This window comes from Meriones unguiculatus, chromosome 3, assembly GCF_030254825.1.
Source record: "Meriones unguiculatus strain TT.TT164.6M chromosome 3, Bangor_MerUng_6.1, whole genome shotgun sequence".
Classification (NCBI taxonomy): Eukaryota; Metazoa; Chordata; class Mammalia; order Rodentia; family Muridae; genus Meriones; species Meriones unguiculatus.
The window spans coordinates 178,054,073-178,074,407 of NC_083351.1; the positions used below are offsets into that span (position 1 = coordinate 178,054,073).

At 46.8% G+C, this 20,335-nt stretch overlaps 2 protein-coding genes and 1 long non-coding RNA gene across 4 annotated transcripts in view; all 3 read left to right on the forward strand.

Annotated features, from left to right (window-relative positions):
• The window catches only part of Ephx4 (epoxide hydrolase 4), a 29,888-nt gene extending 23,613 nt beyond the window's left edge, over positions 1-6,275 (forward strand). For both annotated transcript variants that reach the window (XM_060381090.1, XM_021637894.2), the window contains exons 6-7: positions 3,083-3,231; positions 5,680-6,275. In XM_060381090.1, coding sequence (XP_060237073.1) covers positions 3,083-3,231; positions 5,680-5,944 — 414 coding nt within the window. In that variant the 3' untranslated portion in view covers positions 5,945-6,275. The remainder of the gene's footprint in view (positions 1-3,082; positions 3,232-5,679) is intronic.
• Positions 6,276-9,207: 2,932 nt separating this feature from the next.
• On the forward strand, positions 9,208-11,499 carry LOC110549066 (lysophosphatidylcholine acyltransferase 2B-like). Its single transcript, XM_021637875.2, has one exon. It carries the CDS (start codon positions 9,318-9,320, stop codon positions 10,884-10,886), a length of 1,569 nt encoding a protein of 522 aa, XP_021493550.1. The 5' UTR covers positions 9,208-9,317; the 3' UTR covers positions 10,887-11,499.
• A 2,772-nt stretch (positions 11,500-14,271) lies between these two features.
• The window catches only part of LOC110549070 (uncharacterized), a 52,254-nt gene continuing 46,190 nt past the window's right edge, over positions 14,272-20,335 (forward strand). The window contains exon 1 of the long non-coding RNA XR_002476439.2: positions 14,272-14,536. This is a non-coding gene — a long non-coding RNA (uncharacterized LOC110549070). The remainder of the gene's footprint in view (positions 14,537-20,335) is intronic.

A 20,335-nucleotide genomic window follows, 5' to 3' on the forward strand; every position in this document is an offset into this window, starting at 1 on the left:
TTCCTCTGGGTCGCTAAGATAATAGTCACACCAACACATCAGACTGTTAGGATTTTCAAAATTGATTCAAGTTCCTTGTTTCTTTGCTTTCCTTTTAAATACCTCATAGCAGGTCATATTGGCACATACCTGTAATCCCAGCACTCAGTGCCACAAACTTGAGTCCAGCCTGGTCTACACAGTGAGTGCCAGGCCAGCCAGGTGCCCTCTTGGTAAACAAGCAAGCAAATGAAGTTGAAGCAGTTAGGTCACCCTGAGGGTAGGCACACAGGGTGCCCTGGGATTCCTGGCTGCTCCCTGAGTGCAGGGCTGTCCCCGTGCCGCAGATGCTGCCCGGTGACTCAATTATATCAGGTTCTAATCTGACAAGACTTTTCAAAGGGGGTGTTATACCTGTCCTCGTGTGTCCTCTCAGTGAAACCTTCTGTGCCCAGCTGTCTCTTATAGTTACAGTGGGCTCCTGAGCTGTTAGCCCAGCACAGTGCCCCTGATGATCTGGGTTTACTATTCCCGTACAGTGTGAGGCTACTTCAAGAGCAGTTGGTTGCCACCAAGGTGTAAGTGGCATTACTGCACCCTTAGTGTCACCATGTCACACTGACCCTTGACATGGCTCAAAAGGGTCATCATGGGGAGGACAGTCGGTTGCCTCTCTCCTTGGGAATCTGACCTGATGCCTTCTGGTACCAGGCAAGCTAGTCCTCTGGGAGGGCCATTCAGGCCAGGTCTAGTTTGGAGGTCTCTGGAGCCTGTTTCCAAAGCGCATGCCGTCTTCTGGACTAGGGACTTACCTTTCAGCTCTTGGGGACACCAAGGGCATCAGCAGTGGCCTGTGATTCAGGAATAGACAACCTTGGACACCAGCTTATAAGGGAGCTTCTCATGTCTGGTGCTGGGGTTTTTGTGAGGTGATCTTTGACTCCTAGAGGGAACATTTTGTCAATCCAAATCCAAATGTATGTATCTATACATAGGATTACATGTATTATAGGTTTTTATTTTTTAACTAATAGTATGATTTTGCGCATCTTTTTCAAACATCCTTGTTATTTTACCTACCTACCTCCTTAATCTATGTCAACTCCCTCCCCCTTCCCTAAAGTACACCCCCTTCCCCACTTCACTATCAGATCACGTGTACCCTGATACTCTGCTCTCTCTTGCCCTGCAACCCCCCCCCCCCCAGTCCTATTCTGTTTCACTTTCTAAGGCTACTATAAGATATGCTGTCGTAAGGCCTGGTGACCTGCCAGCCATAAAAATGAGGACACCTTTTAATATTTTAAAGCTTAGGCTATAGCTGTGTAGACTCTCAACTAGCTCATCTGAGTTAACCTGACCACCTAGCCCCGTCCCTCCATGTGGCCAGCTACACCTTCCAGGCCTGTCTCCTGGAGAAAAACAAAAAGAAACAAACAAAAAAACCTCTATCTTCTAGAGTCCCTTTTTCCCTACCAGAAAGTCCTGCCTTTCACTTCCTGCCCAGCTAGTAACTGTCAGTTTGTTTTGTTGTTTGTTTGTTTTTTGAGACAGGGTTTCTCTGTGTAGCCTTGGCTGTCCTAAACTCTCATTTTTACATCAAGCTGGCTGTGAACTCACAGAGATCACCTGCCTCTGCCCCCTCCAGTGCTGGATTACAGGTGTATGCCACCGTGCCTAGTTGTAAGCTTTTTTATTAAACCCAATCAGAGAATGTCCTGGGCGAATGAGGAAGGACAGATACACTTTAATGCATTGCGAAGGTCACCTCTACAATATGCCCTTACATCTGATGATTTGGAGCTAGGGGCCTCCAATAAGAGAGACGTTTGTCTTCCAGGGTCTGGGTTATCTCATGCAACATGATTTTTTTTCTAGTTCTATTTGGTTCTACTCTTTTATTTTTGTGGTAGAAAGTATATAAAAATTCAGTTGATGGTGGAAGTGTTAAGCGGTAATTGAGACTCCAGGGCTTTAGAATGTCCATGCTGACTGTATAGAGATTCACAGAAATACATGGTTGAGAACGGGCAAGTGTTTGCTGGGGTGGCTCTCTTAGTCTAGCCAAGTGCCACTTGGTAAGTTTATTACAATGAAGTGATTCTTCACACGTCTACACTGTGGAGGGTTGATGATAGACTGTGTTCTGCAATAGTGTGTTCTGTTTACTCTGTTCTGTTTTTTCACACAGTAACATAGCCTAGTGGTCACTTCATGTAAACAGATAGTCTCCAACTGTTGCTGGGGGGGCTTCCTCCCAAACGCATGCTCCTGGGATAATGATTCATGACCTGCAAAAATTATGTACAAATACCAAGGCCATATACCTAGATTCTTCTCTGACTAGCTCATAACTTAAAATAACCCAACACGCTAATCTACATTTTACCAGGTGGATGCTTATCAGGGCTCAAGTACCATGTGTTTGTCCTCTTCACATCCTGACTGGTGAATCTCCTGTGCCTGGATCTATCCAAGAATGCTTTCTACCTACTAGATGTCCCACCTCCTATTTCACCCACATCATCTCCCATGTCCACAGACCAACACCATGTCCCCACATCAACTACTTTGTCTCCACACCAACAACCATGTTCCCACATCAAATACCATATCCACACATCAACTGCGATATCCCAGCACCACCTTCCGTATCCTCAAAACAACTACCATGTCCCCACATCAACTACCATGTCCCCATATAAACTACAATATACCTCACATCAACTGCCATGTCCCCCCATCAACTCCCATGTCCCCACATCAACTGCCATGTCCCCACATCAACTCCCATGTCCCCACATCAACTCCCATACTATCTCCCTCCAGTGTTTTTCGACAGGGCTTCATTTAAGCCCATTGGCTTTGACTGAACCTGTATGTAGAAAGATGCTGTTGGCTTTTGATCCTCCTGCCTCACCTTCCATAGCCACGTGCTGCCATGCTCGTTTAAGCTGTCCTGGGATGAAACCACCTTTTCCTGCATGCTAGCCAAGTCCTGTACTACCTCAGTTGCCTTTCCCACCCCCAGCTCCCTTTAAGGTGAGAGATTTAGCTTATGTGACACATGAAGACTTTAAATTGTTCCCTTTGCCTCACTTAGGCTCTGAAGCACCTGTTCACCAGCCAGAGCACGGGCATTGGGAGAAGAGGTCGGCAGCTGACCTCAGAAGATCTCGACGCCTACGTTTATGTCTTTTCTCAGCCTGGAGCGCTAAGTGGTCCGATCAACCATTATCGAAACATTTTCAGGTCCGTATCGTTGCTTTCCAGCTAAGCAAAACATTTCAATCTAAAGCAATAATTCTTTATTATTTTAAATTAAGTATATTACTTATCTAGAATGCCACACACGTTTTTCTCCAGACACGTCACATTCTGTGTGTGTGTGTGTGTGTGTGTGTGTGTGTGTGTGTGGTGGTGATGTGCTCACACTATACAGTGCCTCTGTGGCTGTCAGTGTTCGCCTTCTAGCACCGTGTTTGAAGCCAGTTCTCTTGTTTTCTAGTACCTGCCCCTGACTAACTGGCCGGTGAGCTTCCAGCGACTGTCCTGTCTCTGCCTTCCACCTCTCCACAGGAGCACTGGGGTCACAGATGTTTATACTGGTTGCTTGGCTTCACATGGGTTCTAGAGATTCGAACTCAGGTTCCCATGCTTGTCCAGCAGCACTGAGCCATCTCCCCAGCCCTGATACTCTGATTCCATCTCCCTTCCTTTTTCCCTCCCTCCCTCCCTCCTTCTGTCTCTCTTTCTCTCTCTCTCTGTGTGTGTGTGTGTGTGTGTGTGTGTGTGTGTGTGTGTTGAGACAGGGTTTCTCTGTGTATTCCTGGCTGTCCTGGAACTCACTTTGTAGAGCAGGCTGGCCTTGAACTCAGAGATCTCCTGCCTCTGCCTCCTGAGTGCTGGGATTAAAGGTGTGTGCCACCAGCACCCAGGCTGGATTCTTTTAAGAAGTTTCTTTCATAGAAAATGTAAACAAGAAAAAGTATCGAATGGCATAAAAGGTCCCTCATGTAGCCATTGCTCGTTTCATCCATAACTGTACCCACTACCTCGTTCCTTCTGCGTAGATTTATGTTTATTGTAGGTACTTATCGTGCATTAATCACTCAGGAAACAGTTTTAAGAACATTCTGTGTCCTGTGCCGTCAGCACTCAGGGTACAGTGTTGAGTAAAACAGGACATAGAGCCTGATCTCACAAACCCTGGCCGAGGAAGCGGGCCTTAAGTAAATAACCACAGTAGTCAATCCATGGTGACAAACGCAGACAGGCTTTGAAGGAAATTGCTGAGAAGTGAGAAAGTGCCTAAAGAAAGAACTGCAAGAAGGCCGGGAGAGAGGGCTGGAGAAGGGAACGGCAGGGACTAGCTGTGTGGGCTGGCGGTCAGGACTTCATGTAGCACAAGATGGCGCGTGGCCAAGTGCAGGGTTGGGAGCGCAGGAGCAGCATGGCAAGAGGGAAATAATAGTGGCAGAATGTTTGTTCTATTTTTAAGCCAGTATGGGTGATAAAACTAAGAACTACCTATTCAAAATGAGTCCGAAAAAGAGCAGGGAAGGGGAAGAAAGAAATATCCAAGACAATGGTAGCCAGCAGGCAGGGTGATACAGCGAGTGTAATCCCAGCACTGGAGAGGGCGGAGGACAGAGCTCAAGAAGCTCAAGGACAGCCTGGGCTACACAGTCAAATCCTATACAGACAAACAAGGAATTCAGTGAGTCAGCGTCAGCATCTGGCTTCTTTTCTGTTGCTGTGACAGAATTCTCTTAGGGAGAGAAGGTTTGTTTCAGCTCACAGTCCCAGGCCCAAGGACGCCCACCCCCAGAAAATGTGTTGTAAGTGGCCGTAAGAAGAAGAACATTCTTACCTTTCTGCTCTCTCTGAAGGCTTTTGCTTGTTTTTGCTCTAATTGCTCACTTGGGACACCTGCCCTGCCAGGAGAGCTAAGTTATCTCCAAGAAGCAGAGAGCCTGTGGGTGGCAGAACTCAGGACGCTGTTTGGGTTTCACTGTTGCTCTCTTCTGAAGACAGTCTCACTGAGTAGCCCTGATTGGCCTCGGACAAAACTCAGTTCTATGAAAGCTGAAGAAGATTGGTTTTGTGTGTGAGCGTGCATGTTGTTGGGCGTGCTCCTGAGTGTTGAAGACGACCTGGGGTGTCACCCCTCAGGATCCCTGCACGTTGCTTATTGAGGGGGAGCAGGGGCTCGCCTGCCCTGGCCTTCACAGCCTTCGGTGCAGCCTTCGGTGCAGCTGCGCGCCTCTGCCTTTGACCTGGATCTTACTAGATTGGAATTGTCCTTCTTTAGGGGCTTACTAATTTGTTTTGAGATAGGGTCTTAATCTTTGGTCCTAGAATTCTCTTTGTAGCCCAGGCTAGCCTTGAACTCGCAGTGATGACCTGCTTCTGCTTCTCAAGCACTGCGATTACATTCACTCACACACGCATGTCAGAACAGTCTCCTAACATGGCACTTCACAACCGTTTCTTATTACACTTCCCACGGGCGCTGTTAAAGATTGTTTCCCCCAAATCACCCTGCCCAGCATGGAGCTCTTCCACCCCTCCACGAACCAATCCTCATCCTTCAGCAAGAGATAGTACTGTCTCCCCTCTGTGGAGTGCACAGTCCTCAGGGAACAGGAACAGAGCAGCTTTCCCAAGCATTCTCAAGCCAGTGTTTCCGTTTTACAGCTGCCTGCCTCTCAAACAGCACATGGTGACCACACCGACGCTGCTCCTGTGGGGAGAGGAAGATGCGTTTATGGAGGCTGAGATGGCTGAAGTCACAAAGACTTACGTTAAAAACTATTTCAGACTCAGCGTTCTGTCAGAAGGCAGCCACTGGCTTCAGCAGGAGCAGCCTGACACAGTGAACAGGCTGATATGGGCATTCCTAAGGGAAGAAACAAGAAGAGACTGCTCTTATTCTATAATGGAATCTCGAAAAACCTCTTAAAACTTGTTCGTCAACTTATGTTTTATTAGAAAAAATACCTGTCTTCATATGCTTGATTATAAATAAATATAGTGACATGGTATTGAAAAAAATCTGTTTTTTTTTCATGTTTGTACAGAAGAACATTTGCCTTAAAATACACAATTGTACTAAATGGTTATTGGAGAAAATGGCTAAGATTTGGCTTCTTATTTTCTTTATCCTATTAACATATGGTGCCTTTTACAAACATACATGACTAACAGGCAGATCTGGAATGGCAAACATTTATATTTCCCTGTTAAAATGTTCTTATTTCTTTTTTGGCCATTAAAAATTCCATCAACTCCTATGGATTTGTTATGTGTAAAGGAATCTGAATGTAAACTTCTGAAAATGGATTTTAGGTTCTATTTATGATGATTAAACTTTATTTGAAACTGGTATTGCTACATCAACCACTTAGAAAAATACCTTTTTACCTCTTCAGTGCAGTAAAAAATGAATATTATAGAATTGTTTTGAACACTAGAGTCCAAGTTTTACAGGGCGAGATTTAAATGTTTTTATGGTCGATGTGCACTGTCTAGAATAAAAGCCTGCAGCACTGTAGGTGTGCACACGATTTCCTAGTGAACAAATGCCCTCTCAGGACCCCCGACGGACCCCAAGCTGCGGATGAGCCAATCCCTGTACGATGCTTCCTCAGGGGAGGCTCTCACCATGTACCGTGGCTGGAACCTTTTCATCCTGAGGTGTGATAATCAAATGAGAATGAATCTCCTTTTCTCTCTTCTTGTTTTCACGGCATTCTTTTTCATTTCTCCTGGGAAACATCCACCTTTTTAATTAAAAGTAGTACTTACGGCTTCTCTTTGGCATTTTGAGGCTGTTACTGGGGGAAATTAGCTAACATAGAGTAATACGTGAATTTTATTTTACACGTGCTTACACACCAGCATGGCCAATCTGAAAGTTGAGTGTTGAGAGCCGTTCAGCCTGGGTATCCTAGGCAGAGATGATTTTCACCAATCCCCAGGATAAAGCTGAAAAATGGGAGATTTTATCACAGGGCTCAGACTACTGTATAGTTTTAAACACTTATGCATTATTTGTGTGATTTTTTTTTTTTTTTTTTTTTTTACTTCAGATTTTTAAACTCTGGTGGGCTCCAGGTAACTAAAACCATGAATGAATGGCAGGGACTAACCACTGTGGTACAATGTTATAACCAAATATTATGCCACACCTGGCACGTGGACTATAAAGGAAAGATGGTGTGATAACAGGCATATACAGAATGCAATTGAAGAACGCCAAGAGAGTAGAAACAAACACTGTAAGACAGAAGGCCACCAAAGAGGGGATGGTGCCTGCTCAAGATACTGCCGCCCACTGCCACGGATACCCTCTTTGGCAAAAGAGACAATTAGTGGCATCGGCAAGTCACAGCACCGTAGTGACATTTCCTTCGTTAAGTGGAAGTTTCTGACTTCTTTGAAGACTCAGTTTTGTCATGTGATGTTTTGCTGCAAGCTGGGCTCATGATGTTTTGCTAGAAGATGGCTTGTGAGAGGGCATGTGATGTTTTCCTGTGAGCTCTCAGGTGTGAGGTCGTGCCCTTGGCCAGCAGAGATCATCCGTGGTGGACTCTGAGGAGAGGAGATATATAGAGGCCCATGGATAGTGAGGCATTGCTTTTTGGATCAACATCGGTGCACTGGTCTTTGTGCTTTAACACTTGACTTCAAGGAGAGAAACAGTCCAGAGACCTTCTCAGGACAATGCAGCTGAGTCTTTCGTCCCAATCTTCTGAATCCAGTTGCTACTTGCTGTCAGCCTTCAGACTGGACTGCTGGTATTCTGATGACTGAGTTTGCTAATCCCCATAAAGATCCATTGACCCTAATCAGCAGGAAGTAGATAAAAGAGGTCTACAGCCTTTTTTTCTAATAATCTCCTACCTAAGGTTGCAGGGGCGGGGTAAGGGGGTCGGAAGGGCGGTAAAGGTGCTTAAGATCCCTAAATAAAGCAGGTTTGGTGACAAACCTAAGCCTACAGCAGACAGTTCTAATAGTGACAGAAGAATGTGAGTGTGCTCAGAATTCTCACTGTGCCGTAGCAACCTCTAGGCACAATAAAAGCATGATTGTTTATGGAGGTACCCAGGAGCCTCATGACAAAAGTGCACGGTAGGGAGCATCACCAATCTAAAGACATGAGGGCGCATTTTAACATGCAGCTTTGCCAATTTCCCTTGTGTAAACGCTCTCACCTGGAAGTGATCTTCCGCTCAGGTCCCACCTTGCTTGTTGCGCTTTGAGGCCAATAGCACTTTCTGCTGCAGGTATAACCTGTCAGGAGATGGAAAATCAGGGCCCTAATTAATCCCTTTAGTTCTGAGAACAGGAATTCAAATTAGCAATTAGGGAACACAGCAGGGACCCGGAAAGCAGTGTTGTCAGAGCTGTGAGTGGAGTGGATCTCAGAAAGCCCAGTTCATACTAACCAGGCTTCCCAGAAGGAACGGGTCCTGGAGGCACAGTGAAGTAGAGCACAGTAACCAGAGCCTGCTTACTGACAAGGTTGATCTCACAGTTGGTCTTTTTTCAGTTTCCAGTGTTGACTGGTTCATGGGGACCAATATTAACAATACAAAGCCCACATGCCACGGTCAATTCTGGCCTGTTCGAATGAATGAACCTTCATTTTTCCCTTCTAAATTATTAATTTTCTGGGTGATGAGTTTCATGGTGGCATTTCACACACACTTGTCACACTCTCTTCTCACTCATCATCCTCCAACCGCCCTCTCCCGTCCCCTTTGTGCCTCTTCGACCCCTGGCTGGTCCTCTTCCTCCTATTTTCAAGTCACAGAGTGCATTTCTCTTCCCCACCTCTTCCTCTCTTCAAATCTATTTCTCCCTAAGTCTCTATGGTATGGAAAAGTGCTCATCCCACAAATGCTTAAGGTGGTTGACTTATGCTTCTTAGCATAAAGAGATGTGACCAGTCCATGGGGACAGTGACTGAATGTCACTAAGTAGTTGTCAGAGCAGTCCATAGCAGTTTTTACTGGCGTTATCACTTAAACTTGAAACTTGTAATCAATATTTATTCATTCAAATTGCTATCTCCTTAGTAAGTATATATGAATAATGTAAGTACCAGAAATTGCTATGAAAATTTATTACCCATATATGTCCAAAACAGCAACACACTGTGATTGTTCTCTTGATGAGATTCTAATTCTCCTGTGAATTTTTCTAACTTTAAAGGTAGTGGCATCGTTTCCTATTAAGTGACAATTATCTGTCCAGGTGCTACCTACGTGCAAACCGAAACAGCACGTGAATGTGGGGAAAGGGATACCCTATGCTCAGGAGCAGGCTCCATGGCTCATCTGACCCAGTTCAGACAGACCCCAGACACCACCGAGCTGGAGGCATGGAACAGCAGGTTCACGCAGGAGGAGAACAAGTCCTTGTACCCTCCGGCAGTGGCCAACCCCTTCATTCAGCAAACACACTTCAGCGCCTGGCGCTGGGCCTGCTTCCTCCTCCTCGGGTCGGTGCTGGTACCCGTGCGCGTGTCCTGCATCGCCTTCATCTTCATCATTCTCTGGCCCATGGTCACGCTCTTCACCATTAGCTTCCCTACCCAACCCACCAAGCCCATGAAGAGCTGGAGGAAACATGTGATGAAGCCAGCCCTCGTGTTCTTGTTTCGTATGATATTCTTTTTCTTGGGGTTCCTGGTGAAGGTGAAAGGGAAAAGGGCCACCAGAGAGGAGGCCCGCATCTTCGTCACCGCCCCGCACTCCTCCTTCTTTGACGCGATCGCCGTTGTGGTGGCTGGGCTTCCTTCAGTGGTCTCCGCGAGCCAGAACGTCCATATCCCTTTGGCTGGGAAGTGCCTGCTGTCAACTCAGCCTGTGCTTGTGCAACGAGAAGACCCATATTCCAGAAAGACCACCCGGAACGAAATCCTGAACCGAGTGACATCCAACATGAAGTGGCCCCAGATTCTGATTTTCCCGGAAGGAGTGTGCACCAATCGCTCCTGCCTTGTCACGTTTAAACTAGGCGCCTTCTCCCCAGGTGTCCCTGTGCAACCAGTGCTGCTGAGGTACCCCAACACCCTGGATACTGTGACCTGGACGTGGCAGGGGTTCACGGGTTTCCAGGCATGCATGCTGACTCTGAGTCAGCCCTTCACCAGGGTGGAAGTTGAGTTTATGCCTGTTTACATCCCAAGTGAAGAAGAAAAGAAAGACCCCATCCTTTTTGCCAACACAGTTCGAATCAACATGGCCAACGCGCTGAGGCTGCCTATCACGGATCACACTTTCGAAGACTGCCGACTGATGATTTCTGCTGGTGCCCTTCAACTACCCATGGAAGCTGGCTTGGTGGAGTTTACAAAAATCAGCCAGAAGTTGAATTTAGATTGGGATAATATCCACAATCACTTGGACAGATATGCTGCGATTGCAGTTGCCTCAAAAGGAGGCAAAATCGGAATTGAAGAGTTTTCCCGTCATTTAAAACTGCCGATTTCTGAGCCCTTGAGACAGCTTTTCTCTCTTTTTGACAGGAACCACGACGACTCCATAGACTTCCGAGAGTACGTGATAGGGCTGACTGTCCTGTGCAACCCTGCCAACATGGAGAAGATTCTGCAGATGTCATTTAGGCTTTTTGATCTTGATGAGGATGGCTTTATAACAGAACAGGAACTGACAACTATACTCCGGGCAGCTTTTGGGGTACCAGACCTAGATGTCTCCACACTCTTTGAGCTGATGGCTGGCAAAGAGTCAGCTCAAGTTTCCTACAGGAACTTCAGGAAGTTTGCTTTGAGTCACCCAGTATATGCCAAGTTATTTAATTCCTACCTCGACCTCCAGTCAGCCTACGTATACTCATTGCCACAGGAAGCAAAAGCACAGCCACAGCACTAAGATGTCCACGCAGTTCCTGGTGAGAGAGGAAGAACTTTTACGTGGAAATGATGAACTAATTAAAAATTATTTGAGGAAAAACTCAGTGGTTGTTTTTCTAAGTAGCACGGATACTGTCCTCAAGAAGCAACTTGGGGAGGAAAGTTTGTTTGACTTGTCTTCTGGTCACAGTCCATCACTGAGGAAAGCCAGGGCAAGCGCTCAAGCAGGAACAGAGACAGGAACCAGGAAGAGGTGCTGCTTACTGGCTTGCTCACTTTCTTGTACAGCCCAGGCCCACTTGCCCAGGGAAGGTAGCACTCACAGTGGGCTGGGCCCTCCTGCATCAGTGAGTGATCAGGAAAATGCCCACAGCCTGTCCACAGGATGGTCTGATGGGGAGATTTCTCAGATTGTCTTCTCCCCTCTTCCCAAATGGCCCTAGTTAGTGTTAAGTTGGCAGAAACTAACCAGCACAGATACTTACTTATGTTTAAGATATGCTGAAGGGACTATTTCAGTTAGGCTTTTCTAGTACTTTACCCCGTTAAGATAATGTTTGTTGGGCACAGTGGCACATACATGCCTATAGTCCCCTCTATCCAGAAAATAGAGGCAGGAGCATGGCTTTACAAGCTAGCAACTAAAGTCAGACTTTAAAAGGTTTACAGCTTGCCCTAGGCTTTCCCTTTTCATCAATAATAAATTGTCCTCAAGCTCCTGTTTGTTTTCATTCTTAAATTATTTTAATGGAATTAAGAACCCCAATGAGGGGACCCCGATTTGCCAGGTATCATATAATGGCTCTACCGTGATTCCCTAGGATTTCTGGTAGAATTTCTTTCTTACCTTTTAATTTTGTATTAATTGGCAGAGAAGACATCTTTAGAGGGCATCGGAAAGATCCTGTACTCTACTGCAGAGATACTTGTACAACCCCAGTCTGGTGCTGCTCAATTCACAACAGCTAGCAAATGGACTCAGTCTCCATGTCCATCAACAGAAGAATGAAGAACGGAAATGTTTTACATATGATGTAAATGCAGCATGGAGCACTAGTTTCTTTCTTTCTTTCTTTCTTTTTTAAACCTGTACGTTATTTGGAGTGTTTAAGCCTCAACCTCCCTTCCAGCCTTGCAACCCTACAGGAGAGAGAAGGCTAACGGGGAGAGAGGGCCCCTTTCCTTCTCCTGGCGTTTAGGGCCCCACACCGGTCTGTCCACCACAGACATAGCTGGCAGCTTCCTTCACACCACTGTGCTGCAAAGCATCTCTCTTCATCTGTCTGCTCCAAACCATTACACTGTCTCTGGTCTCTGCAAACTGCTACATGTCAACACCAAACGGTGCACCTTCTCTTTCTCAGCTTTCATATTTATATTGAGTCCTAGACCATGCCCCTCTCTGTGACTTACATGGAAGGCCATCATAAGCTCTGCATGAGACAACAGGTGTGGACAAACTACAGCCCAACAAAAATCCAACACTTAGGATTAAAATGCATTACAGGGGTACAGTAAAGAAACCACTGAAATGACCACTTCATGACTAGGGGAAGGTTTTTATTGCGGGGAGAGGGAGGGAGGGAGGGAGAGAGAGAGAGAGAGAGCGCCAGAGGCATCTGGAAAAGTCCAACACAAAGAGAATAGAGACTGGACATACCAGGGTTATCTGTTAGAGAAGTGAGAATTGTGGGGACAAGGGAAAACCTTTCTTTTACATAAAGAATGGCTGGGTATATGGGGGGAGGGAAGCCCGTGAACTGTAACAGCCTGGGACCTAGCTTGAGGGGTGTGGTGAGAAGGACCAAAAGGTTAGTATAGACACTGAAAGTTATACCGGGTTCTTGTGAATGGGGATCTGTAGGGCCTGGAGGCTAACACAATTTTGATGTGCCGATAGGCGGCACAGGTGTATGTGAATAGAGGCCCATATGTCGCTTCTGTCAGGGCAGGGGATGACTTTTTGTCACACAAGCAATCTGTTTCACCACTTACCAAATAATGCTGTTTTTAAGCTAAGTGACAGAAATATTCCTACAGTCCAGCTTGAGCTGAGCCTAGATTCAAGTTTGGACCTGGCAATACATAGTGGAGTGCTTAGGGTACCCTTTGGACCTGGCAATAGTGGAATTTTATTCGGCTGTAAAGAAAAAAATGAATTACGTAATTTGCATGTAAATGCATGGGATTGGGAAAATATAAATGGAGGTAATTGGCGATAGGAAAACAGTTGGGGCAGGGAAGTTAAGCAGGCATGTGAATAGGGTCCCATGAACAGTAGGAGGGTTAACTGTCGTTTTTTCTTTGTTGGAAACAAGAAAAAGAAACTTATTCAGACTCCATTTAATCACAGGGAGCTGGAAACTTCCCAATAGCTGAACAGCTTCTGCTGTAAGGAGACAGTTGTCTGAGTCCAGACATCTCAGGGACAACTACTCCATCTTGCTGGCAGGGTCAACTAAGCTCAAGTTCCCAGGCCCAGGAACCCACTACTTCTATCCTGTTTGATGGAAGCTCCCTTGCTCAACGCCTTATGTCAAAATATGATTGGGCAATGCTCCAGTCCCCCCGACCCCCCCAACACTTTGTGATTTCATCCTTTAAATATGCTGTACACCATCCCTTCCGGGTTGTAGTTCAGCTCTGAGTCTGAAGCCCTGATTGATCAGTTTCGGTTTGATTACATTTTTGTCAGCTGCATTTGATGTTGGATTTAAATGAACCCCACAACACTTAACCTAAAAAATGCATTCCTCAAAGCTACTCTCTAATAAAAGTGTAATAAGCATAGTAAAAAAAAAAAAAAGAAAAAGGAAAAAAAAGCCTTTTAGACATGTAAAAATAGCTTAGTTGGGATCCCTACTGCGCTCAAGGCTGCACCTGATAACCAGAACCGGTGCCCATGACTCTACCAGACAGTGAGCAGAGACAAGCAATGTTCTGCTCTGCACCCTCACAGCCGTGCCACTTTGATGAGTGAGTCTCCCCCTGGATCCTGACCCTCAAACCAGAGACCTGACCTTTAGCTGAGATACAGCCCACAGGTGAGCAGCCCTGGGGAGCTGTGTTTAGGATCGTAGTTAGGAATTTAGAGCGTTTGGGCCTAGCGTGATGACCCTCGGCATAATAAAGCATAGCATGTGCAACACCAACTCGGGCTATCTACCTTCTTGCTCGCGACATAGGGCAGCACTGGGAAAGACACTCCGGGAAGAACGCACACAAACGCTACTCGCACTGACTTCAAGTCAGTCCTCCATAACGTTCACTAAACGGTTGACTAGCACCAACCAGTGAGCAAAAAGAACGGTCGGAAGCCCTGGACATTTCCCCCGCTGGGCGCCAGCAAGCGGGTGTAAACAGAGCGAGCGCGCCTGCGCGCAGCAGCCGAATCACGTGACGCGGACCGCTGATTCCCAGGCACCCGGTACCGGTCCGCGGCGTTTAGGGTCCGGCTGCAAACGGGGCGGGGCGGGAGCGTTCCTTCTGGGGGCCGGTCACGCCCCCGTACCGTCCCGCGCGGCCTGGCACGCCGGGCTCCGCTGCGGACATGGCCCACGGCGGCGCGGTGCTCCCCGGGGCTTGTCAGGAAGGGGTCGCCCAGGAAGGGGCCGGGCGAGCGGCGCTCGCGAAGGCGGTGGTGTGGAAGCAGCTCAGCGACCTGCCCAGGTAGGAGGCGGGGCGGCGCTGGTCTCCCTCCTCCCGTCCTTCCCTCCTCCCGTCCTTCCCTCCGCTCCTCCCTCCGCTCCTCCCGTTCCTCCTCCTCCCCTTTTCCAACCTTCCCTTCTTCCGTCCCCCTCCCTCCCTCCTTCGTTCTCTTCCTCCCTTCCTTCCCTCCCTGCCTTGCTCCGCGTCCTGAGCCTCAGCCTGTGCTCGACCAGAAAAGGCGTCCCCCCCCAGAGAGCTTCGCGTCTCATTGAGAAGGAACATGAAAATTAAACCCACAGCGAGGCTCAGCCACAAGTTCGTACTCAGATTTACACATGGGCAGGCGCTGTTGCTGAGGTCCGGCTGCCTACGGGTCCTTGAACGTACACCGTGTCTTTAAAAAAGTTTTAAAAATGATTGTGTTAGGAAATCAGTGTTCACTTGAAATGGAACAGTTCCAGCATGCCTCTGATGGGGCAGCGCGGGATCACAGCTACCAGTCCTGGTCTGCCAATTAAGTGCGCTTACCAGGAAAAGCATAATTTGGCGACCAACTATTGGAGAACAACAGCACTACTTAAAGCAATTCTGGCAGTAGTTCTGCTTTGCAAACCTCCCATCTGCCCGAGTGATCAGGCTTGTAGACTCCTTCAAAGTGCAGTCTGGGGGCTGGGACTTGATTTAAGGATGCAAGTTTATGTGAAATGCATTTCCTAAGTTAGGTATGAGTTAATAAAATTTATGCAAGTCCAGTCTTTCTTGGACATTAAAAATAGCCGTAGCCAGCCAGACACGTGCTATCTAAGTGTGGGAGTGATTTCTCACTGGGGAGGAAAATTATATCTAAACAGTAAGGTGAGGGAAGCCAAACCTGGGCAGTCTGCTAGAGCAAGCACTATGTAATTCTAACCTGAATCATTTTTCTGCCCCTTAATCTGCAAAACTTTCTTTTTTGGGGTTTTGTTGCTGTGGTTGTTTGTTTTCTAAACAGGGCTTCTCTCTGTAGCCCTGGATGTCGTGGAACTCGCTCTGGAGACCAGGCTCAGGGGTCTATCTGCCTCTGCCTGGCAGTAAGAGCCTGTGCCACCACACTTGGCTTTATTCTACAACTCTTCATGAGCACAACTGGAAATTTGGAAAGCCTCAGGCTGTGCTCACGTGTTACCAGGAAAACTGAGGTTCTCTTCGCTGGCTTCATAGTCTCGTTTATTTGGGCCTTTTATATCAGGGTCTGAGAAAGCTGGCAGGCTCCCAAGTGGAGGACGAGTGTGTGGGCCAGTGTCTTAAAGAAAAGGATAGAAAGAAAAGGAAGAGTTATGCTTTGAGTTAGGACTCAGAAAAGCAGGTAGTCCACCTTGTGCTCTTAGAGCAGGCTGCCAGCCAGAGATGAGTTCTTAGACACAGTTTATAGCCAATTGGAGGTATTTGGACCTAAGTGTAGCTGGAGTATTTAGAGCATTTAGAGCAGGGGGCTTTTAGAAGAGAAAACCACTTCCCCAGCGTCTTGCTCTGCAGCTGGAGAGGGAGGTTTGCACAAGGGGGCAGCTAAACAAAAGCTGTTAGGTGGGGCATCTTGAGCTTGGGTTCCTAGAATAGAGTTGAGTAATTTTTCATGGGATTAAATGAGAAATGGCCTCAGCAAGAATACAAGATGGAGAAACCTCTGCACTGTCTTGCCCAGGTACACTGCCATCGTGCTGCAAGTGGATGTACTGAAGGGTGGGCTGCTGGGGAGGAAAAGTGTATTATCTCATTAAATTCCTTCCCTTGCCAGGCTGGGGCGCCTGTCACCCTGGCTCCCAGGGAAGCAGAGGCAGGTGGACCTCTGAGTTCCGGGCGGTAAAAACCAGGATCATATGAATAGATTTGACTGTGGACTGGCTAGTATAATGTCAGCTTGACACAAACTAGAGTCATGAGAAAGGAGGGAACCTCAGTCAAGGAAAAGAAAAGGTAAGATCCAGCTGGAAGGCATTTTCTTTATAGTGATTGACGGGGGAGGGCCCAGCCCACTGTGGGTGGAGCCATCCCTGGGCTGTGGCCCTGGGTTCTATGAGAAAGCAGGCTGAGTAAGCCCTGGGGAGCAAGCCAGTGAGCAGCACCCTCCATGTCCTCTGCATCAGCTCCTGCCTCCAGGCGCCTGCCCTGTTTGAGCTCCTGTCCTGACTTCCTTTAATGAGCAGTGATATGGAAGTATAGGCAGAATAAACCCTTTCTTCCCCAAGTTGGTTGCTTTTATCATGGTCTTTCATCACAGCAATAGTAACCCTAGCTACGACAGACTATTTTATCTGGAAGATGTTTGTGGTTATGGCAGACAAAATGACAGTATGTGAGGGTGGATAGATAGACTGAAACTGTAGATAATAGGACCGTCTTTCTCTGCTTAAATGTTTGGGCTGGGTTCTGAAGGTAGTTTAGAGAACTGTCGGGGTTGCTAAAAAATCCCATAACATCTAGATCTTGACTTTGAGAAAAGAGAAATTTGGAACAAAAAAGTCAGCTAGTAGATTTTATGGTAGTTGAGGACTACATACCGGCAGTGGAAATGGAAGAGAGTTACAGGGTTGTTGACTGAATGCATGTGGGTGAGCTGAGGAAGGAAAGACAGAAATGGCTCCAAATCTAAGGACAAACGCACAGCAGGTATCTAATGAATGTGCAGGGCCTCTGTCCTGAGGACAGCTAGACGTGTATCTGAAGAGGCGACAGGAGAAAGTGGACTAGCAAGCGCAGGTTAAGGTTGGCAGCATCACAGCACCCAGCTTTCCAAACCAAAGATTTTTCACCTTCACTTCCTAGATCCAGTCAACCCCAGTTTATTACCTACGTGCATTTTAATTTCCTCCTCTCTGTCGCCTCTGACTCTGCCTGGCGCAGGCTCCTTTTGTCATCTGTTTTAGGGCAGTTTGTCCCACCTCAAGTCCCACTCTCCCCACCTGGTGTAGGTAAAAGACAGATTTGCCCGGGTCTCAGAATGCTTGATGGCTCTCCTCCAATAGCAGGGTGTGTCCAAGTGCTTTGCCGCCTGTTCACCTTCACCTCTGCAGCAGCAGAGTCAGACACCAGGCTGTGCCTTTGCCTTTAAAAGCCCCTGTTCTGTACCCTACACATCAGTTGGTACTTAAGTCGTGAGGAACAAAGCCACGAACTCCCCTCTGCTTTGTTTCCTACCCAACACTAAAAAGTCTTTAAAGATCACATTTACTGAACAACTTGTAGTCTTCTGTCATGTCTTGCCTGGGAGATTTGGGGTCAGGGAGTGTATCTGCATTTGTCATCACACTGTTTCGTTTCCAGATCTGTTTTTCTCTACTATGCTTAAGACTTCAGGGGGCAAGTATCATGCTTTAGCGTTTTCATTGTCTTTATATGTTTAGTACATAGTTCGTACTTAGAAAATGCTGAGTGCTAACTAAGCTTTGATGTGAGTCTGAGTGCTGTGTGTGTGTGTCTTATGTTGTGATCTGAAGATTTGCCCTCTCCAAAGTACAAGTTGGAATTTAACTGTCAATTAGTCTGTCATAAACTGTCAGTGTCCTTAAATCATGATTAGACCTTGAATGATCCATTCTTGTGGGTGAAACTGGGTTCCTGATAAAAGAATGAATTTGGGGATAGGGAGATGAGTCAGTCAGGTAAGTGTTTGCTGTTGAAGCATGAAAATCAGAGTTTCGTGTCCCAGCACCCGCTAAAAGTTGGGCATGGTGGCACACACTGGAGTCTCAGTACTCAGAAGGCTCTTGGGGCTACTGGCCAGCCAGCCTTAGCAAACAAGCTCCAGGCTCAGAGGAAGAGCTTGTCTCAAGGTAAAATGTAGACAGCTATGGAGGAAGATGCTGGACATCAGCCTCTGACCTGCCTGGGTACACACACCATACACAAAAGATTGTGAAATTGGCTCTTTTGGTCTTGCTTGCTGTTACTTTCACCATGTGGTGTTGAATTGTGGAGGCCCTTAACTGATCTTAGCCCCTGGAGGTCAGAACTTGCTGGCCTCTAGAACTGTGAGCCAGGAAACTTGTTTGCTGTAAATATATTCTCTGTGGTTAATTGTGAGGCCAGAACAGTAGATAGCAATGAGGAAGATGGAAGCAAGTGGGCTTTTGCTCCAGTCTGCTTTTCCTCTAGCTTTTACTGCTGGGTGGGTGAGTACACACTCCGTAATGGTTATGAGTTTTAATTTATAGAAAATGCAAGATACACATGCAGCTAACACAAGTGATTTTTTAAAATAAAATGCTCTCTCTATGTATGTATATTTACTGTTGACTGTTTAACAAAAATACAGATGCTCTGGTTTCATGTGTTATGTCAGGCTTCCCATTGTCGTTTAGAGGCGGACTAAGCCAGGCAGGCCCAGCTGAAAGAGGCTAAGCATGAGCTTCAAGTCCTAAGTCTCCAGCTTCAGCCTCTGCTGTCTCTGGAATTCCAGGCATGTGGGGATCAAGCCCAGGGCCTGACAGGGTAGGCTCCTCAGCTGGCTACCTGTTGGAACGCTTCCCCACTCACTTGAGAAAGGGGAGCATGGCCATTGGAAAGGTGGGAAAGAGAGAGAAACAGACTGAGTGCAAACTTGAGTTGTCAGCTAAAATTTAAGAAAGAAACACACGGTAGTTGATGTTAAGCTTTGAATAAGTTTGATGTAGTCTATTATGTAACATATTCTTTTTTTATCAGTAGATAAATGTACCTACTGTATAAATCACCTTTATGGCAGGTATGTATGTCTGGAGAAAGTGGCCAGGTTTGGTGCTATTATGGAGTGGGCCTGTAAAATACTGTGAGAAGCATCCTCTGTAAGGTTACCTAAATAACAGCCCGAAGCTCCTGGAAACTTGCCACATAAGAAGACACACGCCTTTAATCCCAGCACTGGGAGTCAGAAGCAGGCTGATCTCTTGAGTTCGAGGCCAGCCTGGTCTGCAGTGAGTTCCAGGACACACAGAGAAACCCTGTCTCGAAAAACCAAGCCGAAACAAAAATAACCCCAGACTTGTGGAGTAGGAAGTCTGGGCCCAGCATAGCACACTTTGGATAGCTTTAAGTTAGTTTCCTGTAGATTTAATATAGTTGCCTTAAACCATAATCTGAGAAGAAAAAACCTTGTTTGCAAGGTTTCAAAAGCTTCTTCACTCTGAAGCACTTGCCTTCTTTAGTGTAAATGGGATCGGTGGACAGCAGGTACTGAACTCTCATGTGCTAATGACACAGTACTTTTGCCCTTTGGGAATTCATTATCTAGTGGCGAGAGATGGATAATAATGATGCAACGACAGAAATGCTGGAATAGAGGCCTGGACCCCTCGGGTAAGGGGGTGGGAAGGGGCCGTTAGCCTGCTCTCGGGGTTTGAGTGTCTGTGGCAGCTTCCCAGGCGTTCACATAATGCGTGTCTTTACCCAGGTCGCCATCTTCCCCTGGGGCACTGGTGTGGCTGCCAATTATGTCCTGCAATACACAGGTCCTCTGAGGATCCATGCTGAGGATCCATGCTGGTGATTCGGCAGAGATCAAGTAGTTTACACACTGAGAGGGTAGAAATACAAGTACAGAGAGGCCAGTGAATAGACTGTGAAGTTGTCTGTTTTCAGTGTTTGTAAACAATAAGTGGGCTTTGCCATGGCTGTATACACGAGAGATTCCAGGGGGTTTACCCCCAAGTCTGTCATTTTGAACAGTAGATTAGAGCAGGATTAATTCTGTTTGATGGAGATGGGAAAGGGCAAAAAGTCACGTTCTTCATATCCAAGTCTCCATTTCAGGTTTGGTCAGTGACAGAACAAAGTTACTGGTTTCTGACCTGAACTTTCTGTTGTTCT

Excerpts from the sequence above, each read along its gene's own strand:
- LOC110549066 (XM_021637875.2), top strand. The coding sequence starts at position 9,318 with ATGGCTCATCTGACCCAGTTCAGACAGACCCCAGACACCACCGAGCTG.